This window comes from Haliaeetus leucocephalus, unplaced genomic scaffold, assembly GCF_000737465.1.
Source record: "Haliaeetus leucocephalus isolate CR32 unplaced genomic scaffold, Haliaeetus_leucocephalus-4.0 Scaffold506, whole genome shotgun sequence".
NCBI lineage: Eukaryota > Metazoa > Chordata > Aves > Accipitriformes > Accipitridae > Haliaeetus > Haliaeetus leucocephalus.
In genome coordinates this window covers 8,558,017-8,576,793 of record NW_010972942.1, presented here as the reverse complement: position 1 = coordinate 8,576,793, position 18,777 = coordinate 8,558,017, and the positions used below count along the sequence as shown (strand labels likewise).

At 43.9% G+C, this 18,777-nt stretch overlaps 1 protein-coding gene and 1 non-coding gene across 2 annotated transcripts; one reads left to right on the top strand and one right to left on the bottom strand.

Moving 5' to 3' along the window:
- Positions 1-111: 111 nt before the first annotated feature.
- TRNAA-AGC lies at positions 112-184 on the bottom strand. The gene has a single exon. It is a non-coding gene; the product is annotated as a tRNA-Ala (tRNA).
- Positions 185-2,303: 2,119 nt separating this feature from the next.
- Positions 2,304-13,740, top strand: LOC104837052 (cysteine string protein-like). Its single transcript, XM_010575918.1, is given in 5 exon segments — positions 2,304-2,363; positions 2,365-2,393; positions 3,653-3,866; positions 7,889-8,063; positions 13,646-13,740. Coding segments are annotated over 5 exon segments (573 nt in total).
- Positions 13,741-18,777: the final 5,037 nt, after the last annotated feature.

Here is an 18,777-nt window from a genome sequence, read left to right as displayed (position 1 = left end):
CGCCGTCCTCCCCTGGGCGGCCCAGGAACACCATGGTCTCCCCACAGCCCCCAGAGGACAGAGGGCCCCTGGCAAAGGGCCCTGTGTCCAGGCGAGGGGAATGAAAAGCGTTGGAGAATGCGGGCATCGATCCCGCTGCCTCTCACATGCTAAGCGAGCGCTCTACCACTTGAGCTAATTCCCCAGCCCACAGCCTCTGCCTGAGGTCCTCTCCCCTCCCAGGCACCCACCCCGGACCCAGGCTGCCCCGCACCCAAAGCCTGGGCCTCCCACCGGCCTCCCCCTCACACCACCACCAACTCACCCATTCGCGTTCCTGCTGGAGGTGCCCCTCTAATGAAACCAGAACTCAGACTCAACTCACTCAGGTGCCTGATTGCCTCCTGTCCACCCTGCGCATTTGGCTGTCTGAGCTTCTTATTAGGTTTGTGCATCTGTAAACATTGTCTTTGCATGAAAATGCTATAATAAGCCTCAGCAGTATGTAATTTGAAGCTTTGCTTCTGGTCCTCGGTTGCCTCTCTGACCTCCACTGGGTCTGGGTTGCAGCTCTGTCTATGCCTGGCCACGTGCACCATTAACGGTGAGCCTAGCCATGACCCTTGGACTCAAGTAGCCTTTCTGAGCTCCCACCTGCTTGAGCAGGACCATGGAGCTACCTCTGCATGGCAGGAGTGCGACTGAAGCTTATCCCGCCTTTCCACTTGATCTGGAGCAGCCCTTTTGTCCTCAGCTGCCCTATTGTGACCTCACAAGTGCCTCCTCCGTGTGAACTGTCCTGTTAAGGATGTAGGGGTGCTACAGGTTCTTGGCCAGAGCCAAAAGGACACTCTTTCAAGACAGACTTGAATCAGTGACCTAAGGAAGGACATGCAAGGGAGTCTACGGTCGTCCGCTCTACCATCTAAGCTATCGAGGGAATAGCAGGGATGTATCTGACACCCTTCAATACTCCATAGCACAGCCATATCTCACCCTATACAACTTCCCTGCCTCCAGAATATTGCTCCCTCCACCCAGATGTCCCTTATCAGACCCACCCCTGCAGTACAGGCTGGCCTCATCTCATTTCTCACCCTAAGCCTCCCACTGACAGAGGTGCTAAGCATATTTCTCTGACGTCATTTCCATGAGTGCCCTATCCATCTTGTGGGGTGAGTATTTCTCTGCTTGTTGTCCCTTTTCTGTCTCAAACTCATCCCATTGCTTGCTGCTGTGAAGGGCTGCAGTGGTCAGTGATCCCAAGGTGGTGAAGGAGAAGGCCATTCATCATGAGAAAAGTCTGAATGGACATAAATCCATGTGTTTGGTATGAGAAGTAGCCAAGAAACTCCTATGTTCATTTCACTCTCTGTGTTTTTTGGCTTCTTTTTCTCTCCTCGTAATGAACCATGATTATCACATAACTAGGAATGTCACTTTTCCAGGGACCTACAGGGAAGCTTCTATATAGCTGATACTTCACGCTATGTCACGTAGTTCTTGTCCATATATTATTTCTTGTGATGGACCTAATGGAGTCCTGTTTCTCATATGAATTGCACTACCAGTATATAGATCTCTTTCCCATTACTAAGTCATCTCCAATTAGTATATGTCATCTTGGTGTGCAGGGAGTTGTTTTGTTAATGTACTATTTTTAGTGAGGACAGTTTTTCCAAAAATCAAAATAAGAATCATCTATCTTTTGTTAACTGTACTATGTTGAAAGTAACTCTGTTAGTATTCTAAAACAATACTAAGTAAAGTGAGTGTGCAACTAATGTTTTTCACCTTTTCAAAACTACATTTTGTTCAAATTCTTATTTTTCATGAGATTGTTGGGGATATGGAGAGGGCAGAAGATGTCTTTGGGTCTGTGGGAAAAGAAAGAAAGGTTGGAGACTGATTGTCCAATGCCTGCAACCACAAATGGATTTTGAAAGTAATGCCTCTCCCCCTTTTTTTTTTTTTAAATTCTAACTGCTGGGGTTTGTTTTCAGCTAAGAAAAGGGATAGACTGCATAAGCTACTTAAATACTTGGATGGAACATAATATCATTATTCATGCAAGACTTAGCTTGTTTTTCCAGTTCTCCTATTTCATGTTTTATTATGTTAAATATGACTGAAAATTTATGTTTAAGGTACCACATGCACAGTATATTAAATATTACTGAACATGAATCCCTTCATGCTATTAGAAGAACATCTAAGGAGTTATTTATGATCTATGAAAAGATGAATTGAGTTCAACATACAGAACTGAAGACATCATTGGCAGAGGCTGTTCCCAGGCTTATATCAGTCTTGATATTGGCAGAATGTCTCCAAGGCAGAAACTGTCATCAGGAGCAAAGCAGTTACATTCTACTGGGGGAATAACCTGTACTGGGACTTCAGTGGAAAGTCAAGCAGGACTCCACTCTGAGGATAGATTCGTTAGTGGAAGTGTGGACACACTGCCTTCGCACCACAAACAATATTTTGAGGCATAATGGTCACGGCTAGCTCCTGAAACACTCGGAGAGAGTATTTACAAAATGCAACATAGCTTGACTGAGGTGAGAGTCACAGTATTTAAAACACAACTAAATCACTTTTGATGCCACTAGAGGTCAGCACTAGTCATTAAATAAATGTCCTGGAAAAATCTTATTGCCAGTTCTTCTTAGGGAGTGGAAATTTTTTAAAAGATACACTTCTGTCTATACTTGTTTTGCAAGTATATGTGAGCTCACACTGCCAGTGCTTCAACATGGCTGGAAGAAAACCCTTTCTTCTCCAAGCTGTGCTTCCCCAGCGCTGTCCATGAGCCAACAGTCCCACATTGTTCCTTTCAAGCTGTACCTGTTCTTGGATGCCATAGCGCTGAGTACAGTCAGGGGAAAAAGGCAGTGCTGAGGCCTGTCCTAGAAAAGGCTTCCCACCAGCATAAACATCCCTAAACCAGTTGACAATCAGCTTTCACTGCTTTAAGTACTGCCTCAGAAGTGCAACAGTGGGGAATTAGGCCCAAAGACAGGTACTTGAAACTGGGGCTAACTCACTGTGCTGTTCCACCTTGTGCTTCAGAAAGATACTTCCTTTTTATTGCAACTCCTAACTGTGTTTTCCATCAACACTATCTGGGCTTCTGCAAACACAGACACTGTTTACAGAATTTTAATATAGCTACTGTTGATAGGCAATCAAATACAGAATTTCCTTTGCTATAAAGAAGAGAATCTTGATGGGATAAGCAGTGTGTGATCATCATGTTTTTAAACAACCTTTAAAAAAATCTTTATCTTTGTTGAAACCTGCTAAATGATGCAGATCAGTTGGCGATCATAATGCAACAAATGCCCATGACTGATTATCATGCTGCAGTCTGTGCTTTCAGCATATATCACTGTCTCCTTTAACATGATAGCTGACTAGGTATGAAGACACAAAGTTCATGCTCACTGTAATAGGAACACCTCTTTTACCAAAACTTTCATGTTCAGTCACTTTGTGTCACTTTTCTTCCACTGAGTACACTGGAGCTGGAAAAAAGAAGGCTGAACACACTGTTCAGAATGATTGTATCTCTGTTAAAATATTTGGTAATGTTTTGTGTCTGTATACATGCACACATACAGATGACTTACTTTCCTTTGTTTGGTTTTTTTTTTTTGTCATGTTTAAGAAAACTGGCTCTGAAATATCATCCCGACAAGAATCCAGACAATCCAGAAGCTGCAGAAAAATTTAAAGAGATCAACAATGCTCATGCAACACTGACTGATCTGTCCAAGCGAAACATATATGACAAGTATGGATCGTTAGGGCTCTATGTAGCAGAACAGTTTGGTGAGGAAAATGTTAACACCTACTTCATGCTCTCAAGCTGGTGGGCAAAGGTAAGCTGTTATTTTCTGTTGGAAATCAAATGTTACAATGCACACAGACAATTACATACACGAGGAACCCCATGAAAAACATGGTCTCTCTACAGGCTACAGGCTTAACAAATACGAGGATCTGAATCTAAACCGCTACTAAAAGCTTAATTAAAAAACAACATTATCTGGAAAATTGACAGTGGCAGAATGTAACTTAAGCTCAGAATAGTGCTAATACAGAATGTTTTCTTTTTCTTTTTAACTTGGTAAATAGTTAAATAGAGTGCATGTTTTGTAACACTTTTAGACATTAATTAGATTTGAATCTAGTGCTCCAGCTTAATTTTGACTTTCTTTTCAGTAATGACTAAATAAAAATGACTCATTGTTCAAAAACCAGAAGTCCCACTTATGTGACAACCAGTTAATAAGTTATTACAGTACAAATTTAGCTGTGTTCTTTGCTATATATAGCACACAGCATAAGTAAGCAATAATAATACATAACACTCTGTGATTATGGTGTCATATATGTATGTGCCCTGGTGAGGGGGGAGAGAAAGGAAGCGGAAGAAAAGGTGAGAAGGGTGTAGTGGAGAAAGAAAGTAGGAAAAGAAGAGAATGATACATCAAAAACTGGCATATTGCTCAAGGAAAAACACATCATGGGCTGTTCTAGTCATAAAGGAGTTGTGTTCATGTGCTCTTTTATGTCACTGGCATCCTCTGATGTTTGCACATATCAAATTTGAGTGTTTCTGCAAATATAGAAATGTTACTGAAATGTAACAAACCAACAGAATTGCAAACGTGCAAAATCCATGCTGTCCCCACCTATTTCCAGCAACAGAAGCACAAGAAAGCAAGGACTCTGCTGGAATACATAGGAAAATTATTTGTACTGTGTGAAGCAAGCACACTATGACAGCTTTCATCTGAGAACCATGAACATGGGTTCCTGTGTTCAGCACCGATCAGGCCAAGTGCTTCACTGCCCTGGAGTCCCCTTTCAAACTGGGAAGTCGCTTGGGCACTTTGTGGGTCTGAGAAGCCACAATTTGTCTGCTGAAGCAGGATGAGACAGAAGCTGCTCAAATGCAGAACAGTGAGTGAAACTAATGAATAAAATACTGGTGTTTAAATTACACTTGCAAAGGCGCAGTTGCACTCTCAGGCTGGAGGCTGCCTGCTTACAGCTGCTGTAGCTGACTCCTGCTGCAAGCTGGACTCCCCACCACAGCCACTGTCTTCTCCTGCTGGATCATTCCCTCTTTTCTTTGCTGTCCACTCTTTCCTTTGGCCTTTGTCACAATTCAGGTGCCAGGAAGCATTGCCTTTGAGCTGAGAGAGAAGCAGTATCGAGTCCTTTCACGGTCTTGGTAAACAAGGTTTTCTTCACTGTTTGCTGCTTTTTTAGCTTTTCATTCCTCTTCTGCTTACTGATCTTTAATGGAGATTTTATGAAGTATAAAATCCTCTGTGGTTAGAAAATGAGGACCAGACATAACTGCTGTAGCTTTGACTCATAAGGAGAGCAGTGGAGAGTACAGACAGAAGCTACTAAGTCCCTAACAGCTACAGGAGGAATGTGTGGATTGTTACAAGGGAGCTGTATCCTGGAGGTGAGACAAGATATGCTGAATATCGCAGCAAAAGTAATCACTGCTTTCTGGTTTTTAAGAATTCTGTATAAAAAATCCAAAATATGCATATAGACGCATTTGAGGATTGTCACAGGTGGTCTCTCTATCCCTCCCCCAACCCAAAATCTTACCACCTCCAAAGCATAAACAGGCCACCAAGTGTTTTTTTGCAAGCTGAGCTCATTATTCCTCATCTCTTTTTAATTCATGCACAAATGCTGTTATACAGACTGTATAACTATAATGCTAAAGTCTGGCTATACCTCCAGTTTCAGATTTTTGTATTGGTCATCATAATACTATTTGAGTCTGAGGCATCATCTGCAGATGACCTCTGGATCCCTGATTTCCTCCATTCTGGTAGAAGACAGTAGGCACCACAGCGTTCACTTGTTATCTTCCTCTTCAACTACAAACATTCCTGGCAAATCCTCTTCCCTAGCACACTCAGAAAATCCGACGATTGTGAGGAGGTGTATCATTAGAAGTAAGGAAACTCAAATGAAAGGAGAAATGCAAAGTGAAAATTACTTTTTTGGGGAGTGCCAGACTTCTTAGCAGGCATATTAAACTGGGAACATACTGACATGGGTAATGGGAACTTTTAACTGCTTCTCCACTGGCAGGCATAGAGGTAGTTCGTTTAACTGTTTTAGCAAAAAGCAATTCTCCCTCTACCGTGAAGACAGTTTATTGATCGCATCAATAAACTGATTCTTGATTTACCAACTATGATAATATCAGCACAAGAGATTTTGAAACTTTGAAGGTATCATGAATTTATTATCCATCCATTGTGGTGATTTATTCCCCATTATGGCATAAATGATAAAGAGTCAGATAACTTATTTTAGGGGCTACAGCCTTTAGAACAGTTTTGGGTCTCCGTTGGAAGGAAAACATTTTAAAACAAAAAGTCAGAGTCCTTCTTTTCATTTAAAACTGCCTTGCTCACTCTTGAAACATGCCTATATTAATATTAGGCATGTGAATAGTCTTATTACCTTCAAAGATGCTCCACTTGGGCCCCACTAACATTGACTGAGACATGCATACGTTACTGAGTGTTATTTACGTAGCTTTATTGTCAAAGTTTGACAATATCCTGACATTTGTGCTTGCTTTCTCCCTCAGCAGCATGTTTTCTTATGAATATAATGAATGGTTAGTAAAGGGCAGACTGTATAACTATAATGCTAAAGCCTGGCTGTACCTGCAACCCATATATGTCTGGTGGCCACAAAGCTGTGCTGGCTTTACATACACATTCCACATATCAGCTTTGATTCACTTTTCAGGAATGTCACTGACTTTCCTTTGCTCTTACACCTATATGTCCATGAAGAGACGTGGAGGTTTCTCCTTTGCCACAAAAATCTTGGTGCAGGCCTGGATCTGCCCCGGGTCAGGAGCCGCGCTGCCAGCAACCCCCCACCCCCACCCCCCCCCCCCCCACTCCCATTGTTGTAATGCAGCACGCAGCCCCCAACGCAAGCAGCTGTGGAGCTGTGCTGTGAACCCAGGCAGTGACCTGGTCTGGAGGAAGAAAAGCTCTGTCAATTAAAGTTTTCTGGCTGCTGAATCTGTCTGAGATCTCAGCTCTCAGCCCCAGGCAGTGGTGCTGGCTCTGCTGAAGCCTCTGTGCTTTGTGCCACAGGGACAGGAGTGAGCAGAGGGCAATGCAAGTGGGAAACTTCTTGCCACCTGAGTCCCCACATCAAGAAACCACAGCCCAAGGAGTCTAATTTAGGAATTGTCACCTGTGTGCTCCCACACAGGCTAATGGGGAGAGAGAGACACCCCAACGGGCAATTCAAATCCTCCCGGGGCTGAATCACCCTCTGGAAGGGCTTTTAACTTCCCATTGACTGTGTGGGGAGCCCACAGGGGCTACAGTCCTAATTTGGAGGCCTTAGGTCAGTGCCTGAAGTTACGTGGGATGCATCTGGGTCTTTGCTTCTTTTTCTCTCGGCTTTGTTATTGACAAGAACCTTCCAGTAAATAAGTGTTTGCAAAAACGATCTTGGGCAAATGAGTCATTTTTAAGATGGAAATGAGTCATTTTAAGGTGGGTGGGGTTTTGCATACAGCCTGGAAGTTTTTTTCTGAGGGCCATCAGCTGAAGATAGACTTTCAAAAGTTGAGCATGCAGGGGCCTGTTGGTTAGTGTCATCTTTGTGGACGTGGTCCTGAGTAGCAAGTAGGAGCTCATGGCGAGGAGGACTTTGGAAGATCTGGCCCTTGCTTAGGCATTTGGCCAGCGGCTGGACCCCTCTAAGTGCCAAGCTGCTGGGAACCCAAGTTCCTTTGATGATCTGCCTTCAGCTGTAACAGGCCGCCACGAGTTTGAAGAAGGTCATTGCTCACAGGGTTTTCCTCCTGCTGTGTTTAACCCAGGGTCTGTGTGCAGTCTGTGGCCTGCTGACGGGCTGCTACCTCTGCTGCTGCCTCTGCTGCTGCTTCAACTGCTGCTGTGGAAAGTGTAAGCCCAAAGGACCTGAAGGGGAAGAACAGGAGTTCCGTGTGTCTCCAGAAGATTTGGAAGAGCAAATTAAGAATGACATGGAAAGAGGTGTGTATTATAGGGGCTTACTGTGTGGCAAAGCTGTTCAAAATAATCTTGAAAGCCTGTAGGCCAGATGTTCTGCTCACAATGCTGAGGCTGGTTCCAGACACCAGTGGAGATGTGCCAATTCACTCTAGCTAACACCATGCCCTGGTGAACTTTCCAAGTTGTGTGTTAATGAAAAACTAAACTTATGGCACTAACAATTAAATATCTCCTGTATCTCTTAAAAGACATTGGAACATTAGAAGTCTCAGGGCTCATCTTAAGAGACGACATTCACCCTCTAGGCCCCATGCCCACATTGCTTCATAGCCTAGATCCTGTACTTACGCATTAGGCTCTGCCTGGACTGGTGCTTGCCACATCTGATCTGCCTGAAGAAGCTGCCATTCAGTTTTGAATCATGTAAAATTTATCGCTGACTGCGATGGGCCAACTGTACCCATTCAAGAAAAGGCTTCAAGAAAAGATGCAAAGTTTCCAACAGTAAGGTTGTGCAGTAACCTAAGAGAGCTTGCAGTCCTGCCCCTCTCCCATCCAGCCCCGCAGCTGCTTGCTCTCTTCTGCACTGGCAGTACCAATTGTGCTGCCCTACCAGGAGCCAGATCTTGGACACCAGCCAGGTGAAAACTAATCCTCTCAAAAATGTGTGTGGTTCCCTGCCCATTTAACTCCCTGCTGTGCTTCACAGTGGGGCAGGCCGAGTGCTAATGCCGGCTCAAAGAAGGGACCAAGAGCGCCCAGCCAGGAACACGGGCCAGGGGCAGCAGGACCCCCTTTGCAGCAGGTCACCCTCTTTTCTCAGCTTTGGTGCATCCACCCCAGCTGCACATGCAGGTTTGGGCTATACCAAAGGATGAACGTGGTGATTTCCTAATTTGGCACTAGCGTGGGTTCCATATTTTGAACAAAGAAAGAGCCCTGTCCTGATCTGCCGAAGCGGGGCAGAGTTTTGCCTTCCTCTTCAGGGGAAGCAGAGATACCTCAAACTGGTTAGATTTGGACACTTGCAGGACAGGCTGGGAGAGGCAATGACCCTTGCTCCAGCCATAAGAGGCCAAAGTATCAGGGTAAGACCTAGGCCACTTTTCAGTTGCAAATTTATATAAACTATGATTAGGATTATGCTTTTTTAATGAGGAAAGACCTAAGCAGTCAGCTCACTCTTTTTCTCTTCCATTGTTATGGAAGGTCTTACGCTGTTATATTCTTACATTTATTATGCTTAAATTAGCACTGCCAGATTGCAAATGTCATGTTCTCTTAGCAAGAAGAATTTTTTTCCCCCCAACTTTTCACACAGATTTACCCTTCCATAAATATGTAACAAAACACTTGTAGTAGTTGAAACAAATGCTATTTATATAACTGATATGTCAATGTGTGGTGGTGTTTTTAAATTGGTTTTGCCTAAAGGCATATCAAGGTAAATACAGTCAGCTTAAAAGTTGGTCATACTTGATCAGTCTCTGCAAAGGCAACAAAAACTATTAGTGAAAACTTTATAACCACAATGCATTATTTGAAATAAATGTAATATACTTTATGACGTGAGGCGCCTGAAGAGTACAAACCTAAAATGGGTCTTGATATTTATGGGTCTATGACACCAAAGCCAAGCTTGAAATATGAAGATGAAACTTTGAAGGATAAGAATTTTTTAATTCTGTCTTTTTTTGTAATTTGGCAGGTATTTTGCTCTCTCTCAAAATCCAGCACAAAATTCCCCAGTGGCAGAAAAAATATTTCTCCCTCCTTCCAGCACAGGTGGTATTTATTGGTATTCAGTAATTTTAGGCCACCTTCCCATCTCTTTACTCCCACCAAGTCTCACTGAGAAATGAATTTTTTAAAAAAAAATTAAAGTGTTTAGCAAAGTATCACCCTGAAAAATTAACAGAATGTGGAATCCTGTGTTTTAAGTATTTTGAAGACAATATTAAGTATATAGGTAGGGCCTGGACAAAACTAGGTATTTCTACCTTTCCTACCCTTCTTTTCAGTCTTGCTATATTTTCCTACCAATCAAAACGAGCTTGCCTCAGTAGAGTAGAATTCTCTATATTTTAAAACTAGATGAAATTAAAGCAGCAACATATTGGGAATAAAAGTTAAAACTTCATGACAGAGGATAATGTGATCATCTTTTCAGCAGCTGAAAGGAAAATAGACAGTGCATTTAGAAAAATGAATGATAAACAGCTCAAACTGCACTTCCTTCCCCCCACCCTTCACCCAATATTTTAGGGATGTGACCAAAAAGATGCAGCTGACTTAGAATGGCAAAGATTGGTCTTTTCCACCAGACATTTTCAAATGTTGGGCCATAGAAATGGATACTCATGCCTTCCTTTATGTAAATAACAGAACTGCTCCTGTAGATAATTCAGCAACAAACTGTAATCGCTCCTGCAGCAGATTTAATTTTGGAAGAGGAAATCCTATTAGGATCCAAATTCTTTGCATGCCCTCTGCCCACAGACTGAGCATTCTAGCTGGTAATTAATTTATTTGTTTCCTGCTGTCTCCAGTATCTATATTATTGCTAGCCAGAACTTTTTTGCTAAGGTTAAAATGTAGATTCTCAAGCTAAGGCCATACTTTAATTTATCCAAATATTTTGTAGTCAGCCATTGCTTTTCTGAGCAATGCAACATCAATAAAACATCACCATTCCTGATGCTAAAAACCTCTGAGACCGAGTCTCCAGCAGTTGTTGCTGTGGTCAGTGGGAGCTGCCTGGAGCTGGCCCTACTGCGCAAAGGAGGCAATATGTGTGTCGTGGGAGTTGAGATTTAGACCTCATCTTTCAAACTGGCACAACAATAATAATTTTCAGAGTCCCTCACATTTCTCCTTAACAAAATTAAAGTATTACACAGTTGATTTCATTCCTCAAATTAAGATACCATAAAACAATTATTAGTGAAGAAAAGAGATGCGAGGCCCAAAATTCAGTGATCCATTCCCTAAAATATAAAAGCAAAGTGGGCTGTCACTGAGATCGACATAATCATGTCAAAGGCTTCAATTCTGTTGAAGTGGCATATTCCTCTAGAAGAAAGTTTTATTCAAATATATTTGAGCAGTTCTAGTGCTCAGCTAGTTGTGTATCTCCCATGAGAGATTCATTTTACAGCATGTACTTCTGTGGGTAGCATGACAATCAGAACTAACGGAACTTAAGGATTTGCAAGACCTGGCCTGTACTTAGGTTACAGTGATTTCTTCTCATGACTATCGATTTGTACCACAGAAGGACTATGGCCTAATGTACAATGAAAGATCAAAAAATAAATCTTATATTTGGATTGTTACATTTTAAACATGACATTTTTTAGCGTTTTAGTTCAAACATGACATTAAAAAAGTGTAAAGTAGGGTAATCTGTGGTATGCCATGATGTTATGGGTGACCTGCGAAAATACACAGAGGGAAGTATCACTCACTTGTCTGCAGCACGGACGCATGCAATGGTTTATCGCTTTCACTCACACACACGGGGCAGGCTGCCAGATTTTACTTCCACTGAAGTCAATGGCAAACCTTTTGTTGACTTTCGTGGTCCCAGAGGAGGTGCTGTTGGAATTTGGATTGCCCTGGTGCTTCAGGCTGTAATGATGCACTCAAGCAGTTTGGCAGGCTTGTTCTCCTCTCCTGTTTTGTTATCATTGTAAGAACAAAGCAAGACATTTCTAGACCAACTTTCATTTTACAGAAAATGAAATCTGGGAGAGAAAAAAAAAAAAAAAAAGAACCTGAATAACAAAATACTTTCCCAACTCAGAAGCAATAAGTTTTTTGCACTTCATTGTCTCCTCCACACTCCATATGATACCAATGTAGGCGAACAGTGAGCAAGAGCTATCTATAGAAAGCAGTTTAAACTGTGAATTCCGCTGCACCTCCATTCTGCAGCTCTCCATTAGCAGGCTATATTTGTACAGTTTATTATACCATGGGTCCCTGTTCTGATAAAAAACATCATAAATCTTAGAAGGGTGTGGGCAGCAAAATGCTTGCTGAAGGTGTCAGCTCAGAACTGTCTGCAGATCAGCTGGAAGCAGTGCGACAGATTTGCAGTGGGTCCCATTCTCTTGTTGCACATCTGGGTATCACAGCAAAATGAACTGCTAGTCTCTGCCCTCCATCAACGATCTTACAGAAAATGAACAACTTGGAGGCAGCAGAGGGTGGGAGGGAGTGCTGCTCAGAAATCTAGAAAATGCACAGCAACTTAAAATGGACTGGAACTGCCAAACTAATCTGAGCCCGAGCTGAGCTCTAAGCATTAATTACTCATATGCTTTTAGAAGTTATGAAACATGTCTGTCTTTGACCTTGTGGCTAAATACAGAATTGCCCATACAGAGAAGCTGCTTGGCATTTAATCATTCTTGCCTTTCACCTTGACAGAGTCGAAGTTGTTCTACCCCCACTGAGGGGAAGCCGTATGGCATGCAATTAGATTCCTGCTCTGGGTTAAGTTACTCCTGTACATTACATCTTTTGCCCATGATTCATCCCATCAACTGTCATGTAAGCAGGAGGAAATGTCAGATGAGTTTTTTTCTGAGTATTTGGTCATTTGGCAAAAAAAGTCATCATTTGTATTCCATTACTGTGAAGGCTGTGCTAGTATTGAGATTTAGATAGTCCAAAATTTTTCATATGAAAACACTTCACTGAGATGGTTGAACCTTTAAAAGTCAGTCTCTGAGTCTTGAGTCCCCTCCTCCCCCCTCAAAAAACGGTGGGTTGGAATGAGGCCCAGGAGAAGGGCAGCCAAACCTTGTTCATTATCAGAGGGAACACAACAGCCATCAGGGAACTCTGTAAGGACTTCACTTTCCTCCACTCTACAACAAACACATTTTTTACAGGTATGTTGAGAAACCAAACACATAACTGCATGGAATGAGAAAGTATAAAGCAGTAAGGATTTATATAGTGATAATATAAGGTTTTGGCAGTTCCAAACTCATTAAAACAGTAATTCTCAAAATCCTATTGTATATATGTATTACATAAGACTTCAAAATGCAATTTAACATATTTATTTAAATAGCTGGCTTTCGGGATACATGTGATTTCATCCCTCTGAAGTATAATACTGCTCATGCATTTTTTGCCTTCTAACTCTCTTCTTTCTTCACTGTTAACTTTGCCTTCTTCAAGACTCATTTCTGGCCCATTCTCACAAATGCTGTCAGGGTTAGTGCTTGCTGACTCACGATAGCACTCATTATATTCAGACATTTGCAGGAATAAGCACTTGCAAGTGGAACAGGCATGAACCCTCATCCTGCAATCTCTGCAAAGCACCAGGTACAGCTAATGTCCAGTTTAATAACAACAGCAATACTCACCTGGAAATCTGCCACTACACGTGGACAAGGAGTAAGAGCATTTTAGACTTGGTGTGGGCATTGCTGACTCTTCAGTACGCACGCAGCTGTCTGTGAAGCCAAGGTGAAGCCGTTAGCCAGAACAGCAGATGAAATGTTGTCATGCTAACAAGAAATCTGATTTTGGTAGCAAGTGAAGGATTCTTAAAGTATTTTTTGTCCTCCTCCCCAATTTAGATGGAGAAACTCCTATCGTGCTTCAGCCGACTAATGCAACCGAGAAGACGCAGCTAATAGGGGACAGCCACCGGAGCTATCGCACAGACTCCTAGAGCAGGCAAACACAACCTGTTGGTGCTTCCCACTGAGTGTCACAGGGAGAAAAAACACGTGATAAGCTCTGCAGCCAGTATTTGTAGTTGTCTTTAAGCTAATCAAGAGTAATTTCCTATCAAGGCAGAATCTCCCTCTAGGCCACTTCCAATAGGTTGATACCTGCACTCTGCAAGGAGATACCTATAGCCAGTACAGAGCTCTACAGACCAGCACGCTGGTCTCTCACGGCTTCACACTGCCATGCTTGGCGTGGTCTTTCCCTCTAATAATACTCCCTTTGGTATGGTTGCTCTTCTCCCCACCCTCAGCTGTGGTTTCACCTCCCAGACACAGTCCCGAGTCCCTTTCCGGGCACACCGGCTCCGTCTCTCCCTGCACCAGGAACGCTCCTCACATGCAGCAGTTTTGCTGTATGTGACATGTTCCTGTGAGGGAGCCCTGGAAATGCTCTTTAGCAGACCTCAGAGGGAAAGGTGGTGGCAAGGCAGACAGAGCTGTTGTCCCAGAGAGGAAAGGCTCTTCAGAAAGCAAATGGCGGCTTGCTGGGGCCCAGCCCAGCACTTATAAACCTGAGCCAGGACAAAGTGCTCAGGGATCACTCTGCTGGTGCTGACAACACGGGTCACTCCAAATCCAGGAGCCTCATCCAGCACCAGAAACACAGGTAGGCTCTGTGTCTTCCCCTGCACAAGTCGCAGACCCAGAGGAGAGAGGGCAAACGCCCCGTGGAGCGGGAGGCTGGCCCTGGGCTGCCCCAGAGCCGCTCTCCTCTCCCCGTAGCCAGGGACAGCCCCGTGGCAAAGCTCCTCCGATCCTGCCAGGACGGGCCTGCCACCCATGCCGGCTGGCCCCGGCTTCTCCGGCTGCAGCTGCAATGTGGTGAAAATTGGTCCCCAGCCAACAGCTTTCTGCCGGCTTGCTTATTCCACCATGCCTCTGGCTGCCGGCCCCGCTGCCCCGCCGGCACTGGGCTGGGAGCCATCGCGCCAGTGCTGGCACTGGGGCTGTGGGAGCAGCAAGGACTTGGCAGGGCAGGCAAGCAGCAGAGGAGCGGCTGTCCTCCTCACAGCCCGGCTCCTTGGGGCGAGCCCGGGTCCTCCCCTCTGCCCCAGGCCCAGGGGCTTTAAAAGCACGTGGTGTGATTTTAAACAAAGAGGTAGGGATGAGGCACACGTTCAGGTGTACCACTGCACAAATCAGATACATGTAGGTATGGCTAAAGCAGGCATGAAGAAATTAGGCCCCTAATTTGTAAGAGCCGAAGAAATACCTCTTAGATCTTAAACTTAGCACTTCACTGGTTTGACACAGTAGTTTAAGCCTTAGATAGCTGAATTTCTCCTTATTGATCATGTTACATCAATCATTGTCAGTTCTCTGCATTTGCTATTTTTGCTCCTCTAATCACAGTGCTGCAGTCCAAAGGGGGACGTAATGTACCACTAAATTATATAGACCAGTGAATATATAGCTAGTCAAAAGTGTTATTCCCTTCCTTAAAACTGGAGCCTGCGGTTGTGAAACATCGTTATCTTCCTTCCATTCTCACCTTTCACATCAAATGTCATTCAGTGGCAACTAAATATATGGGAAAAGAGTGTGTTTCATAGCACCAGCTATACCTCCAAAGTCAAGAAATACTACTTTCAACATTTCTTTAAAGTTCCCATAGCACATGGACATTTTAAAAGCCATTAATTCCAGTTCAGGTTATATATCTCTTGTCCAGGCACAGGCACTGGGGCCAGCTAACGTTCACACTGCCCTCAGAAACAGCCTTATTTTTCTGCTTCAGAGAAGAGGGCAAGTCCTGGCATGCCTGGGGTTGTGCACAGGCACTCACTTCCCTCCTACCCATGGGCTCCTCTTTGTCCTCAGTTGCATATCACAAATAATTTCGGAGGCCACTTGTATGTACGTAAATCCAGACCGCTGTCCTGCCTGCCCAGCGGTGCCAGGGGGATGTGCCCATCCATCCCGGTGGCCCCAGGGAGAGGGGGTTGGTGGCACCATCCTGCTGCTGAGGAGACGTGACCCCAGAAGACACGTTCCCAGCGCTAGCCAAGTGCCGCATACCTTCCCTCCCGGTGGCTGGATCAGACGGCATGTGCATTGGGGTGCTAGTGCTGCGAGACGGGCAGAGCGGAGCCCGCTGGGCACATGCTGGGGGACACCAGCACCCACTCACCCCAGCGCACACACGCGCATCTTTTGGCTTTTTTCACTATTCCCCTTTGCACGGTGTTTGCTCCGGTGTAAGATGTTATCACCAAACAAAGGAATAGGGAGAGCACATAGTACGTAATAAATCTGCAGGTGAAGTGATTTTTCTAAGCTTCACTGTCCGGGAGAGAAATTCACTGTGAAAGTGTGCAAATGCTATGTAGTGACTATGTCCAGCAGAGAGCTGGAAAAGGCATTGGGAGAAAGTAAAGCTGCACATTATACCTGGAATCCTTTCCCGTGTGAAATCCCTCCTCCTGCTCCCATAGAACTCACTGAGAATTGCACCCTTGATTTCAACAACAGCTACAGAGTAGGCCCAAAGCCAGGGAGGGGAAGGTAAATCCCAGATTAGCAAAAGCGGTTGAGGAATTTTTTCACATGCAACACCTTTGATGTCCCTCAGGACCCCACTCTATGGGCCAGAGCCAAAGTTTACTGACATGAAGGAAATGATCTCCATGGGCTTGAGATGTTACCACAAGTCATGTGGTTCTTATTCGCTCTTTCTAGATGAGAGATTTTTCTTGGGAAAGATTTGTGACTCGATCTCACAGTGTGATGCAAAGATGGACAAGCTGCTGCATGCTTGCAAAGGCCTTTTACAGACATGAGGATCTGTACAGAAGAGCCACAACATATTATCTCAGTTAGCCAAAAACCTCAGAACAAGCCAGTGACCAAGCCTCTGAGTGGGTTCTCCAGGACCTGCGGCTTGAAAATCTGAGTGTCTGAACCCATGGTTTAATTCCAAAGAGGAAACTTAGTTTTCAGAGTACCAGGGCATTTACCTCTCTCACTGCTGTCTGGATCAGCTATTCTGAGGACACGTGGAGAAAGAATGAATAAGGATTTCAGGACTTAGCTCTTCAACATGATTTTACTCATTTGTTTGCTTCTCAGAAAAGTTCCTAATGTGAACATAGCTATGATTACATGATCTGTTTTTGTGTAAAGTTCAGTTGCGCACCCATTAATCTTCTCAAAATGTACAGTCTCAAATTTTTGTTCTGTTTTGCTGCATTTATTTATATATAAAGTACTATATGTTCAAATCTACCTTTGCTGTCAACCACTCTGACTAATAAAGGTTGTATGTATGAATTGTAGCACTCCCTTTACTCTTCCACACTGTCAACAACTTCATTCCCATAACAGCTAGAGAAGCTGTTGAGACAGCTGTCCAAAATTATGGCTTTGCACCCTGACAAGTGGCAAGCAGCAGCTCAGGGTTTCCCCAGAGAGGAACTAGATCTTGGATTGCAGCAGATGTGCCTACCTATGCAAAGCAGCCAGCGCTATAGCTGCACATTGCAAATCCTTACATAATGCAGAATGCCTGCCTACATTTAAAAAAAAACCAAAACAACAAACAAACAAAAAAACCAGCAGTGTGATGAAGTGATATAAAAGTAGTTTTTCTGGCATCAGTTCCTATACAGAACAATTTTCCCCAGCGAAGGGCGAGTGCAGAGAGTGAAGCCAGGATGCTGCTGAGGACAATGGCAGACAGCTTGTGAACTTCCCTGGGGCCAGCATCTCACTCAGGGGTTTTGCATCTGTCCAAGAGCCAGCACAGAGTGCCAGATAATCTGGGCCTGCTACGAGACAGGAATATTTCTCACTAGGATGGTATCCAGTCTCTGTGACCACAGAAGCCCAGGCATTTTAAAAATGGACAAGGGGCAACAGTTTTGGCTGGATGTATTCTCAAAGAGCTGTCCTTTTGCATGTTTAGATATTAACTCATACCCAGATTCACTCAAAATAGCAAACAGAAGACGCATCGTAGAAGATTTAGGCCTACCAACAACATAACCAGTTATTTAGGTAGTTTGTGCACTTTTCGCCCCACAACAAGTTTGTGCGATAAACCACTCCATTTAATCCAAAAAACATCAAACATTATTGTATGTCATTTAATTTCATTACTTACCTTCCCTCAGAATGAATACTCAAGGTGTGGGTATGATTTCAGTCAAAAAGAATTACATTTATGCCTCTGTTTAGAATAAAATCATTAAAGAAAAATGATGCAGCGTGAAAAACTGAGCACAGTTAAAACTACTGACTTCTTTTTCTGTGCTATCATTTCCTGTAGAAAGGAGAATGTTCATTGTGCTGTTACAAAGCAGGGAGAAAGACCACAGGTGACAGTAATCCCCTCCCTCCCCTCCATGAAGTGAAGTCAGCTAAATCATCACATCCAGCATCTGCTTTCACTTTGAGAAAGACGAACGGGTACAGAGTTTTGTACAAGAGGACTCAGTCCTTCTTGCCGGTGTCACCCGTCCCAGGGTTGGGAAGGCAACAATATCAGACAGCTGTGTGGGAGCTGACACCTACGAGACAATAGAAAGACACTGGTAAAGACACGCAATTTCCCACTAGTGAAGAGAGTTAACACGTGCTAAGTATCATGGGGCTGGATTTGAAAATGTATTCCCATTGTGGCAGTACGTAGATGTATAGATACTTCCTCATTCTGGAAAAACAGCGTCTAGACATTTTGGGGAGAGGAGAGGAGGTTTGGAAAAAAGACCCTCCGAGTTTCAACACCCTAATTAACCGCAGTAAGACTAAGGGATCTCAACAGGTATCCTCCTGCACTAACTTGCTTTGTGAAGGTTTGTGGTAAGCTGGAGTAAGAACAACATACATCTTGTTTTCCTTTAAAAATTAACGAGGTGTTGGCAGTCATGCAGCAGGCGCCGCGTCCTCAGCTCCCGCAGCAATAGCTCCTCCTGCAACTCAGCGAGACGCAGCGGAGAGGCTCGGCGTGCAGGGGAGCCGGGTATATTTCAGAAAAA